Source organism: Microcaecilia unicolor, chromosome 1, assembly GCF_901765095.1.
Source record: "Microcaecilia unicolor chromosome 1, aMicUni1.1, whole genome shotgun sequence".
NCBI classification, from domain to species: domain Eukaryota; kingdom Metazoa; phylum Chordata; class Amphibia; order Gymnophiona; family Siphonopidae; genus Microcaecilia; species Microcaecilia unicolor.
This window is the reverse complement of record NC_044031.1, coordinates 359,760,641-359,778,131: the sequence shown is the minus strand read 5'-3', so window position 1 is coordinate 359,778,131 and position 17,491 is coordinate 359,760,641. Positions and strand designations below refer to the sequence as shown.

Here is a 17,491-nt window from a genome sequence, read left to right as displayed (position 1 = left end):
TTTGGGTCTGAGACCTTACCACCAGCCATTGACCTAGTGGTAAAGACTCACGTGGTAACCGGGCGGTAATGACCTATGCACGTCAAATGCCACTTGGAGCGTGTCTGAAAATAAAAATTATTTTTTGGACGCATGTATCGAACGTGCACCTAAAATGAAATTACCGCAACAGCCATGCAGTAGCTTGGCGGTAACTCCATTTTGGCACACGTTGGGCACATGTAGACACTACGTGGCTTAGTGAAAGAGCTCCTTCATGCGGTGAGTTAACCAGGCACAGGTCTGAATATATGCCTGTGCCCTGCTAACTTACAGGTCAGCAGACATACACTGCCAAAGGGGCCAATCCACTAAGTGGGATATTTAGGGTCCGCCCCCAGCCCACCCCCTCCCCGCCCATTTCTATGCCCCAGCACAGCTGATTCGCGGCCAGCGGCTACAGGAGTGGTCTTCCTGTCCAGCAGCAGCAGCAGCAGGAAACACCTTCATAAAACGTCAACTCCTGATGCCATGGGATGTGGGATAGCGGTAGCAGGGCATGGCGCTTTATGAAGGCGCTTTCTGCTGTCACTGGACGGGAGGCCACTCATTGGGAGATCCCAATTTCTCGGTGAGAAATGACCTGCATAAGCAGGTCATTAGCAGGTCTGCACGCAGGCCTCAGTGTTGAATATCCAGTGTGTGCAGCATGCGGTTTGAAGTGGCTTACCAGCTGCTAACCACCACGGGATGAATATGGGCCTTACAAATAATTTCATTGTGTGTCCCTTATTACAGTGCAAGACTGTGTAATTGTATGTAAAAATAATGATATGCAGCTGACAGTGATATTTATCAGTAGATGTTTATTTGATTCCTTGGTACAATTATGCAACTACACCACTGTTCTTGTTCAGTTGGAAATCGTGTTCGAAACCAGTAATAAACTGTAAAATAAAAGGTCTTTGAACATTTTGAATTGCATGTTAAAATTTTTGATACCAGTTAAAATGTGTTACAAGCAAATGACTCTTTTGTACATAATCAATGACTGAAATGAAAATGTCAGCTTCCACTGTTGTCAAGCTATCACTTTTATTGGCATTAAAATTCACAGAAAATAAGAAACTGGAAATTAATAAATGTTATTATGAGCAGCATCTTTATGCAGAATGGGACAATCATGGCTATTTCAGTGAAATTCAGATTTGGGGCCTAAGTTGAAAATTAGAATGACTTCACTGTTATTTTTTTCTCTTCTCTCTGCATATTTCTGCTCTATACAGAGATTTCCCAGGCTGGTACACAAAAACATGTTTTTCTGCATACCTCCTTATCAGTTAGTGTATAGAACAGGCAGACAGACACCAAGATGGGGGAAAACATATTCATCTCTCCCAACTTGTGCACCTGTAATAACATTTTTTTCATATTTTTGTGCCTCCTGATTGGCTATCACAAAATATAAAACCCTTTAATATAGGAAGGAAACTATTCCAACTACAATACACATATCAAGCTTCATTCCATAAAAAAACAACACACCACTACAGGCACTATTAAAATAACGGGAACACCATATGTATCATAATATTTATATGGCCACATCACTGAGAGAGCCCAGTTTCAGCTCTGTAGAACTGTGGATACTGTCTCTTCCAGATAAGTTTATAATATTTGATGATGTACCATACGCAGAAATGACTTTGATATTCAACCCTAATTTATTATGATGTTCAACTCTATTGAAGAGTGGATTTTAGATTTCACAAAACATTGTTTATTATTTTTTTGGTGGCACTTGAATCTTTAATTTTGAAACCATTTGGAACAACTTATTTGAAATATTAAAGGATGTAAAGTGAGCAAAGAAATGATAGCCTAAATTGGAGGGCTTTTTCATTATTATAGCTCAAATTGACCACTATCTGAGTGGCTCTATATACCTTTTATGACACATACAGTGTTCCTGTTATGTTAACAGTGTGTATATTGGTTTCAGTGGTGTGTTGTTTTTTTATGGAATGAAACTTCATATTTGTATTGCCCTGATTAGCTACAGCACCCATTATCCCTCAGTCATAGAAAGAATAATATGTACAAGTGTTTGTGTTGGTTTTCATTTTCATACAAACTAGAGATGATCCACAACCTATGTGTGAGTGTGTGAGATCCTTCACACCTACTCTACCTGGAATCTGCAGCAGTGCAGATTTGGGAGCCTGCTGTGACCTGTGATATTACTGATTGGTGATTACGGTGTAACCATTCCCTGCATCTGATTACTTCTGCTGTTTGCAATAAAAGGTATATCATATCTGATTTGTGTGTGTGCGATCTCTAGCATATTGCCACATGTCATGAAGAAACAAAAAAAGAACTAAGCATTCCTGCCAGTAGCTGCTAGCAGTATAAATCACACCTTTATCATTACTTTCAATTGCTTATCACTGGAGGGTACTTATGTAATCACATATAGAAACCTACAAAGCACAAATGGCAAAATGCATGAGATTTGCAAAATGTGAACCAAAATTTTAAAAGTGTAGAACTTGTGCTTCTGTAAGAAAAACACTGGGGCAACACAGCAGGTACTTATTTGCAGACTATTAGGAAAGAGCACAGAGAGAAGGAAAAGAAAGATTATTAAACAGTGAGACAAACAGGTAAGCTAACTTCAAATATTACATGTGTGTTGCTTCTGGTAGGAGTGTTCTGGGTTGCTCTTCTGTGCTATCTGCCAACTTTTTATCTATTGATCTGTTGCTGAGGCGGAATGAGCTGAGTTTTCGGTAGTTGTTTGGAGAACATGGTATCTGTATTCCAGCCCTTTGTGATGGTGTTACAGCATCTTCAGTGGATAACCATGGAGAGAATGTCATATGGATAGTTTGTTCATCATCAGCAGAAAATGCTAGATTATCATTTCCTAAAAAAGATTGGGGTGCAATAAAGAGAAGTGGTAAGAAAACAAATGTACATAAAATATTAATTGGTGAAAAAATAGGATATATGTAGCACATGATGAATGCCTTGCAGAGATAGAGTACAGATTCTTTGCACATTGTGATATGCTTTATTGGACCATCATAAAAATTATCCAGAGATGTTGCATATGACCATGTAGATCCCCTTCTTCATATCTGGCATGTAAGGAGGATATTAGAAAGTCCATACTGGGATAAAGTCCATAGGTATTTTATACACATATGCTTTGCTCCAAGTTTCAAAGCAGGACTTTACTTTCGCACTAAAAACTGCCATCTTCTTTTTGTGTGAACAGTTTTTGCTTAGGAAATAACATGCACAAATTTGAAAATGCTGTCTATTTGTGTTATTGTCATCCCAGGAACACCTCTTTATGTGACAAAAAATACATAAACAAACTAATAAGCGTATTTTCAGCTACACTGCAAGTGAGCAGAGATGGCAGATGGTGAGATTCAAAAGAGGGGGATTCGGCACAGACACAGAAGAAAGGAGAAGAGGAAGAAGAGTGAGATTGGATTCCAGGACTGAATTAAGAAGTACCAGCAAAGATAAGAAGCAGATGGGGAGGGTGAGATGGGAAAAAAGATGGAGGGGGTGAAGCAGGATGATTGGAGAAGTGATATTCAGCTCTAGAAGTGAATTCAAGTGTTAAGTAAGCATGAGGATAAGAAAGGAAAGAAGTTAGGGAGGGCTAAGGGTATAGGCAGAAGGGGGAGATGAATGGGGCAAACAGCACAACTGAAGAGGGAAGAAGAGAGGGATGGAGCAAAGGAACAAAGAAGGGATGGGATGGGGAATTAGACAATTTCTGCTCACTCATCACCTGAAACTACTGGCTTAAGGATGAGGTTCATTACTGCTATAATGCATACACCATAATCCTCTTGGGGGACACTGACACCATGGGTAATTTTCACTTTCCCTCTAGCCACTCTATATTCCTTCTTCTCCACCCCTACAACCTTCTGTCCTCCCATTAAGGTCAAATCCCTCATCTGTTGGTAGCATAGATATTGCTAGTGGATGGAAAGTGCCACTCCAGTTCCAGTGCATCCAGTGCCAGCCTGACCACTAGGGTGGCACAGTTTAGTGTGGGCGATGCAAATGTAGCAGCTGTAGACATGTCAAGTCACATATTCTTGCCCTCTTCCTGTTCCCCTTCCCAATGGTCCAGCTTCCACCCCCCAAAACCCAATGCCAGCCCCCCACAGTCATCCAATTTTGTGTTCCATTGGCAGAAGCAGCAGTGATGAAGACAGGCTACCTTTGGCTGTTTCCAAGGCCTTTCCGCTTCCATGTGGATAGGACATCACAGAGGAAAGACCTGGGGACAGCCAGAGCCACTGCTGGCAACAGGACACAAATTTGGAGAAATGTGGGAAGGAGAGAGAGAGAGAGAGAGAGAGAGAGAGAGAGAGAGAGAGACAGGATTGCAGAGAAGGAGGGAGAGATGCTGGATCCATAGAGGGAGGGAGATGTTTGGGTTTGGTTGGGTGGTGTGGGAGGAAAGAAAGAAAGAGGGAAGAATGGACATAGGGAGGAATAGGGACACAAAGAAGAGATGCTGGGTATGGAGAGAGAATAGGGATACAGAGGGTCAATGCTGGAAAAGGTGGATAGGGACACAAAGGGCAATGATAAAAAAAGGGGGGAGAGGGATACAGAGGGGCAATGCTGAACAAAGAAGGAGACCCAGGGACACATAGCATTGCCAGACCAGGGAGACAGAGACACAAAAGGGCAATACTAGACAAACAAAATAGGGGCATGACAAGGAGGACAGGGGCAAAATGAGGTGATATAACTACATTTGCATCGCCCCCACTAAATTGTGCCACCCTAGAGGTCAGGCTGGCACTGGATGCAGTGCACATAGAGGAGTGTTTGTGGACAGAGGGGGAGGACCAGAGACACAGAAAGGCAATGCTAGACATATCAGGAAGGATAGGGTCCTACAGGCAATGCTGGACACGGGGGGGGGGGGGGGGGGGGGAATAGGGACATAGATGGCCAATGCTGAAAAGGGGGGGAGGGACACAGCCAATGCTGGACAAGGGGGGAGGGGGGAGAGTGACACAAAGGGTCATGCTGGACAAGGGGGGGGGGAGAGAGAGGGATACAGAGTATACTAATACTCATAGTATGGGGAATAAGGTTCTGGATCTAAACGCTGTGATGGAAGAGGTTGATTTGGATTTAGTGGCAGTCACAGAGAACGCATGCACAGAGAACATGTCTGGGACAAAGCTATACCAGGATATAATCTAAGCAGGAAAAAGAAGGTAGGAAGAAAGGGAGGGTGTGACATGATATGTTTAAAGATAATATGAAAGTGACAGAATTGCAGAACTTATGGGGTAAGGAATAGGCACAGTAGGTTAAACTGGAAAGAGGGAATGGAAAATGTGACATACAGGCCTCCACAGACAGAATAGAAAATACAGCAGTGAAAGGGGGGGGGGGGGGTACTACTAATAGGTGTTTTTAATATCCCAGATGTTTATCAGATTGCTCCTTATGCGGGGGTTTTTTTATAAGGAGGGTGATCCTGGATTCTCTACAGGGAGAACTGTTCCAGCAGTTGGTAATGGAACTATGAGGGATGGGGCCATTTTACCACGGCAATACTGACAGTAGTTCTACATCAGCGCGTGCCATTTCCGGTGCTGCTGGATTAAAAAAATATATGTATATATACTGCAGGGGGTTACCCAGTGGTAATCTGTCCGGTCACCACCAGGGTAGTGAAGGAACCCTTGCCTCAATGGATGGCAGTAAGGGCTCCCCACCTCCTCCCCTCCTGTATGGCCACACAGTAAGGACAAGCTTACAACAAAGCTATGTGTTTTTTGGGGGCTTTTTACCCACTGTGGTAAAAGGGCCCTGGTGTGCAGCAAAAATGGCCACTGCCACTCTACCTCAGGGCTGTTTTTACCGTAGCTTGGTAAAAGGGCCCATTAGTGATTACAAATGGAGAGAGTGTTTCTGTTGTTATAGTGGGTGTTTATCTGGCATCCAGTGATCACTGGATCGTGTGGTTCAATATTAAGACAGGTTTAAAGAGGGTTCATTTAAAACTAACTTTATTGAGATGGAGGATTACCTTGAGTTAGTTGGATGGGAACACATGGAAGAAATAGGAGAGCAGTGGGCAAAACTGAAAGGAGCTATTTTAAGAGAAACAAACCTTTTTGTATGGAAAGTAAATAAATGTAAGAGGAAAAGAAGGCCACTTTGCTTTTCAAAAGTAGTAGCTGCAAAGGTAAGAAAAAAAGGTTAGCCTTCATAAACTACAAGAGATTTCAGAAGGAAGAAGACAGGCAACAATATCTGGAAAAGCAAAGGGAAGCTTGTAAAACAGTCAGGAAATCAAAGATGAAAGTGGAAGAAAAATAGCTAATATGGTAAAATGGGGGAGGGGGGACAAGACTTTTTAGATATGTTAGTAGGGTCAGACTGACAGTGTTCTGGGCCCTTGGGTAATAAAGGTCATGGGCCCCTAATTACCTACCAAAAATGATTAAATTGTATGTAAGCTAGGGGAGAGTGGGCCTCTCATTGCTGTGGGCCCTTGGGCACTGCACTTGTTCCAATGGTCAGTCTGCCCCTGTATGTTAGTGATAGGAGGAAGTGCAAAAGCAGCATTGTAAGACTCAAAAGTGAAGAGGAGGAATATGTAGGAGCTAATAAGGACAAGGCGGAATTGCTTAACAAATATTTCTGTTCTGTGTTCGCAGATGAAGTGCCAGGAGTAGGACTGCAGAAGACGAACACAAATAGGAATGGAAGTATGGTAGACCCTGAATGATTTTTACAGGACTGTGTTCATGAAAAGCTAGCTAAACTAAATGTGGACAAAGCAATGGGGCCAGATGGGGCCTCCATCGGATGGTACTGGAGGAACTCAGGAAAGTTTTGGCCGCTCATCTGGCTGACATTTTCAATGCTTCTCCAGAGTCATGAGTGGTTTCAAAGGACTGGAGAAGGGCAGATGTGGATCTACAGGCCAGTCAGTGTGATTTCTCTGGTAAGTAAGTTAATGAAAATGGTTCTACAATAGAGAATATTGAGGTTTCTGGACTCCAGTGATTTGCAGGACCTGAGGCACCATGGTTTCACTAGAGGCAGGTCTTGTATGAAAAATCCAATTAATTTCCTTGACTGACCAGAGAGTTGGATGGAGAGAGAGCGCTAGATGTCATGTACATAGATTTTAGTGAAGCCTTGACACGATTCCACATGGACAACTTATAAATAAACTGAGTGCCCTCAGTAGGAGCCCTAAAGTGACTGATTGGTTTAGGAACTCGTTGAGTAGAAGGCAACGATCTTGCTGCACCATATGCCTGGAATAAACTTCCTGAGCCAGTCCGTCAAGCTCCATCTCTGGCTGTCTTCAAATCTAGGTTAAAAGCCCACCTTTTTGATGCTGCTTTTAACTCCTAACCCTTACTCACTTGTTCAGTACCTTTATTTTATCATCCCCACCTTAGTAATTCCCTTATCTCTTATTTGTCCTGTTTGTCTGTCCTAATTAGATTGTAAGCTCTGTCGAGCAGGGACTATCTCTTCATGTTCATGTGTACAGCGCTGCGTAGATCCAGTAGCGCTATAGAAATGATAAGTAGTAGTAAATAGTAGGATCAAGTATATGTATTTTTATACCATATTCATTCAAACCTTATCAGACAGCCCTTCTGCAAAAATGCTTACAAGAATGTTAAGTTCAAGTTGAAGTTCACTTTATTCTTGATGCACCACCTATTATTAAGTTGTTTACAATAACAACTTAAATAAATACAGAGAAATTATAGAGAAGAAAAATGAGAGGGAGGGGAGTTCACAATGTAAGTTTAAATAGGGAAGGGTAAAAAAGGCATCTGCAGTATGTGTTTCACATTCCAATCCCAACACAATATAGTTTTTCATAAAAATAAGTTATCAAATGTGTTTTGAATTTTGCAAATGAAGGTTCCAGATGCAAATAGAGTGGTATGGCAAATTTCACGGCAGCAAGCTAAGTAATCCTTAAGACTTTTATTTTGAATTTGGCAAAAGCCGCACGGGGAGGGTTACTTAATAGAGGTTTTTGAGCCTGTGATGAACGGGCAGTGCTCCCTAAAGTTGAATAACACAAGGAGTATTTGCTCGGTGTGAGGCTTTTCCTCTATATAAGAAATATATCACATAAGACACAACATTGGAAATAGGGGTCACTTGCATTTGAGTGGTAAATGAAATGTTAACCATGAAGTATGAATATTGCCCCAATTACTTGTATATTACCTTTAGTTGTATCTGTCAAAGCTTCCTTGGTGACGGAAGCTAAAAAGTTAATGCCAATGTCTTTTTCTAGGTCATAATTTGTATTGTCATCTGGATCAGAAAACTCCACATCTGAAAGAAAACAAAATTAGAATGAAGCTGTACTCTTCATTTATTGCTCAAAATTTCAAATATACACACTTCAAGCAATACCCAAGGTCTATATGCTCAACATTTTGCTGCTAATTTGTTACTCTGACATAAATAACTAACCTCGCTACCTGCACAACCAATGAAATTCATTAAAAATTCACCTGTTTGCTTCCCTTGCCTCTGCTAAATCACATCTCCTCTTTCTGAATCTCTCACCTTTGACCTGCACATTTTGCTTCCTCCCCAGCACCAGCCACAGCACCAGCACCAGCACCAGCATGAACCCAGTACTCTCTCTCAGCATCCTCCCTCACTGTCCTCATCTGTCACCCTCCTTCTATTTCTGCACCACTCCTTGTCCACTCTGCCCCCTTTTTGTCCCCACCAATGACCCTCTTTATTTGCTCTCCTTGAGGGGAAATATGATAGAAGCCTATAAAATCATGAATGAAATGGGAAAGAGATACAAAACAGTTGTTTCCTCTTAAAAAGTACAAAAGCTAGCAGGCCATTTCATGGAGTTATTAAGTACAATACTTAAAAACAAATTTTAGAAAATATATTTTTTGCACTCAACACACAGTCAAACTCTGACAGAAGGCGGGTTTAAAAATAGTTTAGGTGAGTTCCTACAAGAAAGGTTCATAAACTGTTATTAACCAAGTGGATTTGGGGAAAGCCACTGCTTATCCCTAAGCATAAACAGCATGGAATATAGCTACTCTTTGGGAGACATTTGGGACTGAAAACTTGGCTATTTAGGAAACATTTCCATTAGTTTCTTTTAGATTTTTTATGAGTTATTGTAATTACTTCATTTAGCAAATTATTTCTGTGATTTATCTCCACTTTTACATGTAAACCGTTTTGAGCTTTGTGGTTAAGGTGGCATACAAATATTATATGTATTATTATTTGTCACAGTTGTGGCCGTGCCCTTATGTCCAGACCTACTGTTTCTCTGTATCTAGCTCTGTGACCTCTCCAGTCTGCCTTTTTCCCTATTGTTGTTCTTCCTGTAAGCCAAGCCTCGCTTTGGTCTCCCTGCTTCTGCTTCATTTCCTGTTGTTGTTCTTCCTGTTAGCCAAGCCTTGGTTTGGTCTCCCTGCTTCTGCTTCATTTCCTACTTGTGATATCATCAGCCTACTCCTTTAAAAGAACCTAGGGCGCTTTCCTACGTGGCCTTTGCAAGAGGTCTCTTAATCTTGTGTTACATGTTTAGAGCATTTCCATGCTTGGCTTTGTTCCTGAGTATCTTGCTCCTGAAGGTCTGTTCTGTGTTTCTTTGAGTCTTATGTTTCAATGCTTGCTTTGTTTCTGTGTGTTTGATTTTGTACCTTGATCCTGAAAGCCTGGCTCTAAAGCCACACCCTGCCCTTGGTGTCTGTATCTGTTTGACTCTACCCTTGGCTCCAGCTTTCAGTCTAGCCCTGCTTTTGACTCTTGCTATAGTTAAGCTCTCTGTGTTTAGCCAAGCTCTGTTTCTGTTTTCCCTGTTCTGTTTCCTGTGTGTGTAGTTTTTGTCTGTTAATTCTGAGAGTCTGTAGAAGCCAGCATTGTCCCTGATTACTTCACTGTTAAACACCTGTGTCTGCTGCTTCTCAGTCTGCCTGGCCTTTCCCTTTCCAGCTGTGGGTGCTGGTAAGCACATTGCTTCTTTGTTTGTTTGTCTTCCCCTAGTCTGCTTAATCCTTTGCCTGCTATGTTTGCTTCCTGGCTCTTGAGCTCTGTTTCTGCCAAGTTCTGTTCCTGTGTGTGTTTGAGCCAGGTTCTGCTCCTGCTCTATGTTTGAGCTAGTTCTATTCCAGTTCCCTCCTAAGCCAAGTCCCTTTCAGTATCCTGTTCCGGCCAAACCATGTCTGTTCCAGTATCCTGTTCTGGCCAACCCAAGCCAAGTCCGTTCCAATATCCTGTTCCGGCCAAGCCAAGCCAAGTCCGTTCCGATATCCTGTTCCAGCCAAGCCAAGTCCGTTCCAATATCCTGTTCCGGCCAAGCCAAGCCAAGTCCGTTCCGATATCCTGTTCCAGCCAAGCCAAGTCCGTTCCAATATCCTGTTCCGGCCAAGCCAAGTCCATTCCAGTATCCTGTTCCAGCCAAGCCAAGTCCGTTCCAGTATCCTGTTCCAGTCAAGCCAAGTCCATTCCAGTATCCTATTCCAGTCAAGCCAAGTCCATTCCAGTAACCTGTTCTAGTCAAGTCTGTTCCAGTATCCTGTTCCAGCCAAGCCAAGTCCCTTTCAGTATCCTGTTCCAGCCAAGCCAAGTCCCATTCCAGTATCCTGTTCCAGCCAAGCCAAGTCTGTTCCAGAATCCTGTTCCAGTCAAGCCAAGCCAAGCCCATTCCAGAATCCTGTTCCAGCCAAGCCTGTTTGAGAATCCTGAATCCTGTTTGAGAATCCTGAATCCTGTTCTAGCCAAGCCTGTTTGAGAATCCTGAATCCTCTCCTTGCCTTATTGTCTTGCTTCTGTTATTCTTGTTGCCTAGCTCCTACCCTGTCTTGCTTGTCTAGTTGTACTTTGTCTTGTCTCTTTCAGTCTAGTCCTGTCCAGAACCATTCCTTGCCTTGTCTTGCCCTTTTCTGGACCCAATTTTAATCTACTTCCGTGTTTTGCCTTGTCTTGCATTTCTGGGTCCCAGTCCCAGTTTTAATCCAGTTGCGAGTCTTGCCTTGTCCTGTCTGGGTTCCAGTTCTGGCCCTTTTGCCTTCTTTTCCTTGCCTCGTCTGGATCCGGTTCTTGTGTAGGTCATTGTGTTCAGTTACCTCTGTCCTGCTTTGTTGAGTCTGTTAATTTATCCTAGTCCAGTCTGTTCTGATTCCTGCCTGTGCCAGCCCAGGTGATTTGTCTGCCAAAGCTCCGGCTTTGGTCCAAGGGCTCACCATTCCTGTCAGTTGTGACATGATTACTGTCTCAGACAGTCAATCTCTCTCTCTCTCTCTCTCTCTGTATGCCCCCTCTTTGTCTCCACCATTTACTTCCTCACAACACCCTTCTGTCCCTCTATCAGTGGCACAATCTTTCTTTGTAAGTTCTTCTATCTTGTCCCAACCAGTGACTTTCAACATCCCCTCCTTCTTCCCAGCAGTCTGAATGCTGGGGGAAGGGTGTGCTTGTTGACTATTGGAGAGAGTTGAATACTGCTGAAAGGGTGTTTGAATCAGCTCCTCTCTTTCCTTTTACCTTCCCTCTCTTTTGGCTTTTTCCATTCTTTCCCCCTTTCTCTATCTTCTCTCTCCTCTTTTGGCTTGTTTCTTTATCTTCTTTTCTTCTATCTTTGTCCTTCAAATAATGGAAGGATTCCAAATGAAGAAAATAAGAAGCAACATAAGCACTGGCAAGTAAGATGCAAAGCACTTATAAAGAAGGCTAAAGAAGAGCAACTAGCTGCAGAGGCAAAAACCTCACAGTAACAACTTTTTCAGATACATCAGAAGCAGAAAGCCTGTAAGGGAATCAGTGGGACTGTTAAATCATGAAGGAGCAAAAGGGGCACTCAGGGAGGAGAAGGCCATAACAGAGAAACTGAATGAATTCTTTGCTTCAGTCTTTACGGAAGAAAATATATGAGATCTATCTGTATCAGGAATGGTTTTCAAGGGTGATGATGTGGAGTGGGTGAACAAATATGTGGATAGAGGTGAGCCAGTCAATATAATGTATCTGGATTTTCAAAAGGCATTTGACAAAGTACCTCATGAAAGACTCCAGAGGAAACTGGAGAGTCATGGGATAGGAGGTAGTGTTCTATTGCGGATTAAAAACTGGTTAAAATATAGAAAACAGAGAGTAGGGTTAAATGGTCAGTATTCTCAATGGAGAAGGGTAGATAGTTGGGTTCCCCAGGGGTCTGTGATGAGACCGTTGCTTTTTAATATATTTATAAATGATCTAGTGATGGGAGTAAATAGTGATGTATTTAAATTTGCTGACGACACAAAGTTATTCAAAGTTGTTAAATCGCAAGAGGATTGTGAAAAATTATAAGAGGACCTTATGAGACTGGGCATCCAAATGGTAGATGACGTTTAATGTGAGCAGTGCAAAGTGATGCACATGGGAAAGAGGAACCCACACTATAGCTACATAATGCAAGGTTCCACGTTGGGAGTCACCGACCAGGAAAGAGATCTAGTCATCATCGTTGATGATACTTTGAAATCCTCTGCTCAGTATGCAGTGGCAGCTAAGAAAGCAAATAGAATGTTAAGTATTATTAGGAAAGGAATGGAAAACAAAAATGAGGATGTTACAATGCCTTTGTGTCACTCCATGGTGCAACCGCACCTTGAATATTGTGTGCAATTCTGGTCACCAAATCTCAAAAAACATATAGTGGAATTAGAAAAAGGTACAGAGAAGGGCAATGAAAATGATAAACGAGATGGGATGACTTCCCTATGAGGAAAGGCTAAGTAGATAGGGCTCTTCAGCTGGGAGAAAAGATGGCTGAGGGGAGATATGTTAGAGGTCTATAAAATAATGAGTGGAGTGGAGTGGAATGGAATGGGTAGACATGAATCACTTGTTTACTCTCTCCAAAAATACTAGGACTAAGGAGCGTGCAATGAAGCTACAAAATAGTAAATTTAAAACAAATCTGAGAAAATACTTCTTCACTCAATGTGTAATTAAACTCTGGAATTCTTTGCCAGAGAATGTTGTAAAAGCAATTAGCTTAGCAGGGTTTAAAAAAGGTTTGGATAGCTTCCTAAAAGAAAAGTCCATAAGCCATTATTAAAATGGATTTGGGGAAAATCCACAGCTTATTTCTAGGATATAATAGTAGAGAGTGTATTGGGAGTCACTCTACAATCTTATGTGAGATAGAGTCTCAGATATCTGAACACGGCTCCTTGCCACTTCACCCTCACGGTGAATCTGCGCTCGTGCACATTAATCATTGACTCATTACCACCTCCTTCCTATGCTGCAATCTCTTAAAATCGTCTTTATTTAAACTTCACAATGCATAGGTATAATGTCATAATCCATAGACACTTATCTTATCAAACTGGTGTGCTCATCTTATCTAACTGGTGTGCCCATATACCCCGACAAGTGCCTGTTTCGCAAAGCTTCGTCAAGGGGGAACTTCCACACTATTTGATTGTTTATATGTCTCTTCACTGCCCTGCTGCTGGTCCCAGCCCCTTCTCTCTACTTCTGGTCCCAGCCCCTTCTCTCTACTGCAACCAGCCTCTCTGATGTAACTTCCTATTTCCTAGGAGGCGGGCCGCAGTAGAGAGAAGGGGCTGGGACCAGCAGCAGGGCATCCTATGGGAATTGCTGCTGACACCTCTGCCTTTTGAAAAACAAGAAAAGAAAAGGTAAATTCAGGGGAGGGGGTTGTGGAAGGAAGGGGGGAGATGTCAGATTGTAGTGGGGGGAGGGGCAGAGGAGGAGGAGCTGGGGCGCCAGCTCATTCCTTACCTCAGCCGGCAGATTGTCTTGGGCCACTCCTGCCTGCTATATCAACCAGGTGCACTGTTCCATATTTTAAGGGGCAAGTTTCTACCCCGGGCAGTATAACATCTTATAAGGATTTATAACACCATCGCTACAGAGCCCCAGTGTCTGTGACACGGATACTTGCTAGCCTGTGTTTATCAATTGTACTAAGCATTGATAATTTTGAATATCTGATTTCTGAGAACAGAACTGTATTTTCAGGTCCCTCACCAACCGAGTAAACCAGCTTGAACATCTAAGGGAATGAGGAGTAACAGTCTATATATATTTTTGTGCTGCTATAGGAGAAGAGATAAAACTGTACATAGTTGGCTACATGTTTTGCAAATACATTTCTCTTTTACCTTATCAAGTAAAGGAACAGTAAAAGTTCTGGTTCAGAAAAAAAGAGACTCGTGTGGATTGCGTTTTTAAGTGGAATGTGGATTCAAAGTCTGATGCCACTTGCTCAGCCTCCAGTGTAAATCCTAGTCCTGGAGTGTCCCTCAACAAAGAAATAAAAGTGTGTGCCCCTGTTCCCACTATCTTGGGGTTATACTATGCAGCTGTACTATAACAAAGGAAGGGGTTACACACTTCCCATGGGAAGAGGCAGGGCACATTTGCATGCTGATGTGCACACACGAGCTTTCCCATAAGTGACAGACAGACACCATCCAGCCTAAGCACTTTATTGGGGCCATTTATTAATGGTCAGCATACACTAACACTGTTATAACTAATTATCTGTCACAGATCCCATTTAAAGCAATGGAATCTGCAGCAGATAATGTGTGGAAACCAGGAGCATAGCTACCACTGCGCAAGCCTGGCAAAATGCCCAGAGCCGTCTAATGGTATGCACCACCTGAAGCTGCACACAACCGATCCCCCCTCTGCCTCTAGGTTTGGCATGCCCCCCATTGGACCTCCACAAGCTGCAGTGGAATTGTGGTAAAGACACTCAGCGGGTCCTTTTCTCTGCCGCATCCCGCCTCTCGGATGCAACTTCCTGTGGGTGGGATTCAGCAGAGGAAAGGCCCTATCGGCCAGTGTAGCAGCTTTCAGGCTGTCTTTGCCACGATCTCTGCTACAGTGTGTGGAGGCCTGGTGGGGGTGGGGGGTGGGGAGCAATGCCAGACCTGGGCAAGGGGGGGGGGAAATGGAGAGATGCTGAACTGGCTGGGAGGGAGGCAGAGGGGGAGACGAGGGAAGAGAGAGAGAGGGAGGGGGATGAGAGGGGACAGATGCTGGACTGGGGGGTGGGGGGTCAGAGAGAAGAGATAGAGACACTGGACCAGAGGGGGGGGGGGGGACAAATGATAGATCAACAAAGGGAGGAAGGGAAGAGTGAAGTTGGACATGGGGAGGGACAGGGACACAGAGGAGCAAAACGGATAGAGAGGAGATTTGCTAAAAATGGGGGGAGGATAGGGACAGGGACACAGTGGGCAAATGCTAGACAGGACAGATAGGGACACAGAGAAAAGATGAATGCTAGACAGACAGAGAGAAGAAATGTCAAAAGGACAGGAGACATTGGAGAGAGTTAAGAAAAAAACAGAGAAAAATAGGAGACAACAGGACCAAAGCAATGCTCAGACAACAAAGGTAGAAAATAGTATTTTTTTCTGAATTTCTTAATTGTAATATGTCTGCTTTAGGAAATGTGCATCTTCATGCCTCCCCACCCTCAGTCTCCATTACTTTGGGAGCGATGGTGTTATAGGGGGCCCATTCACTCCTAGCAATGCCACTGTTGGTAAAGATGTTTGGAAAAAGTATGTGAAAGGGGCAGAATAGGGTAGGGGGCATGTGGTAAGACAGCTCAGGAACCTTCTTTAAATAAATTGGTATATATAACATCTGTAACATCTCCCTTCACTCTTCCCAAATGTCCTATTTTTAAGAACAGTTCAATTACCTTTTTCATGTGGTATTTTTCCATTCATGATCAAATTCATACTACTGCTTCTCTGTAAAATAAAAGTGTACAACATTTTAAGGGATATATATTAAACAAAGTATAAGAAATTTTGCAAGTATCTCAAACTGCTATGAGAAATTGGTAAATACATAAATATCACTGAATACAGTATAAAACTAACACGTGCTTACCGTACCTAAAAATGCCTTACTGCAGGGCATGCTCAGGTATACCTTGGTAGTTTTGGGATTGGCACGTGTCACCCATGCTGAGGGTAGGTCGGGAGGCAGAGAGTGGGTGTGTTCTGTTGGTTAGTGTAGCTACTACTTTGCTACACGCTAACCAATTAGTGCATGGTTAGTGCATGAACCCTACCTACAGCATAGGTCGCTGTAGGGGTTCATACACTGCTAGGAAAATTAGTTTGGTCATTTTACCCGTGGGAAAAATGTCCTTATTATGTGGGAATGACCTGCGTAAGGACGCACTAATGACACTTTTTACCGCAGTTTGGCGGTGGCTCCCTGTCAAGGACCGAATAACATTTAAAATTTGTGCACTGGTGCATAAAATTCTCTATGGAGAGGCCCCAGCGTATATGGACACCCTTGTCAGCTTACCACCTCGTAACTCTCACAGATCAGCTCGCTTGTACCTAAATCTGCATTACCCAATCTACAGAGGCCTCAAGTATAAAACAACCTACGCTTCCACCTTTTCCTACATTACATTCATAATCATAATTCACATAATAGATTGTGCAGTGGCAGCAAAAAAAAAAAAAAGACAGGATGCTAGGAATTATTAGGAAAGAGACTCGGGATGGGCATATCAAGGATTATCATGTCAAAGAAATAGCTGTGTCATTTGCCCACTTGATGTAGTCTCCATAAAGGAGATCTTAGATGCTGCTGACTTCACTTACTTTTATTATTGCTGCTAGTTGACCTTTAATCATTGTTTCCAGTGACTCAGCCTTTTTCTTGACATCAGCTGTCTCAGGAGACATTTATGAAACACGTGGAAGACGGTACTGCCCAATGAGCATCACTAAAGGGGGGAATCAAAGGGGCATGCCCATTTGTGTACCCCTTTATCTGCTATTGTGCCATTTGATTTGTAAGCTATTTGGTCGGTTAAGCTTGCATGGGTAATTAGGATTATCTCTGGAGCAATTCTGACTATCGTGTATTATTTTCTTTTATGTATTTTTGTTCAGTTTTTTTTTTAATTCATCATATATTGAAGTTATCTGGGTTTAAAAAAGGTTTGGACAAGTTCCTGGAGGAAAAGTCCATAGTCTGCTATTGAGATGGGCATGGGGCAAGTCACTGCTTGCCCTGGGATTGGTAGCATGGAATGTTTCTACTATTTGGGTTTCTGCCAGGTTCTTATGACCTGGATTGGCCACTGTTGGAAGCAAGATACTGGGCTACATGGACCAGTGGTCTGACCCAGTAAGGCTATTCTTATGTTCTAAAGCACACCCCCAAGAACTGAAAGAACTCATAAATGAAATTGAAGACCTACTTGCACTCTGGTCCACAAAATAATCCATGGTCTGGCCCCAACCTACATGACCGAACTTATCGATTTACCAACTAGACACATCATTGAATCATCAAGAACATTTCTAAACCTGCATTACCCAAACTGTAAAGGACTAAAATAAAAATCAACGAAAATGAGATCCAAGATGGCGATCTGAGCTGTGTGGGCGTTTTCTCG

At 42.8% G+C, this 17,491-nt stretch overlaps 1 protein-coding gene across 1 annotated transcript in view; it reads right to left on the bottom strand.

Annotated features, from left to right (window-relative positions):
• Positions 1 to 849: 849 nt before the first annotated feature.
• The window catches only part of SLC9A3 (solute carrier family 9 member A3), a 412,188-nt gene continuing 395,546 nt past the window's right edge, over positions 850 to 17,491 (bottom strand). The window contains exons 14-16 of the mRNA XM_030209723.1: positions 15,761 to 15,812; positions 8,257 to 8,367; positions 850 to 2,908 (exon numbers count right to left, since the gene is read on the bottom strand). Coding sequence (XP_030065583.1) covers positions 2,664 to 2,908; positions 8,257 to 8,367; positions 15,761 to 15,812 — 408 coding nt within the window. The 3' untranslated portion in view covers positions 850 to 2,663. The remainder of the gene's footprint in view (positions 2,909 to 8,256; positions 8,368 to 15,760; positions 15,813 to 17,491) is intronic.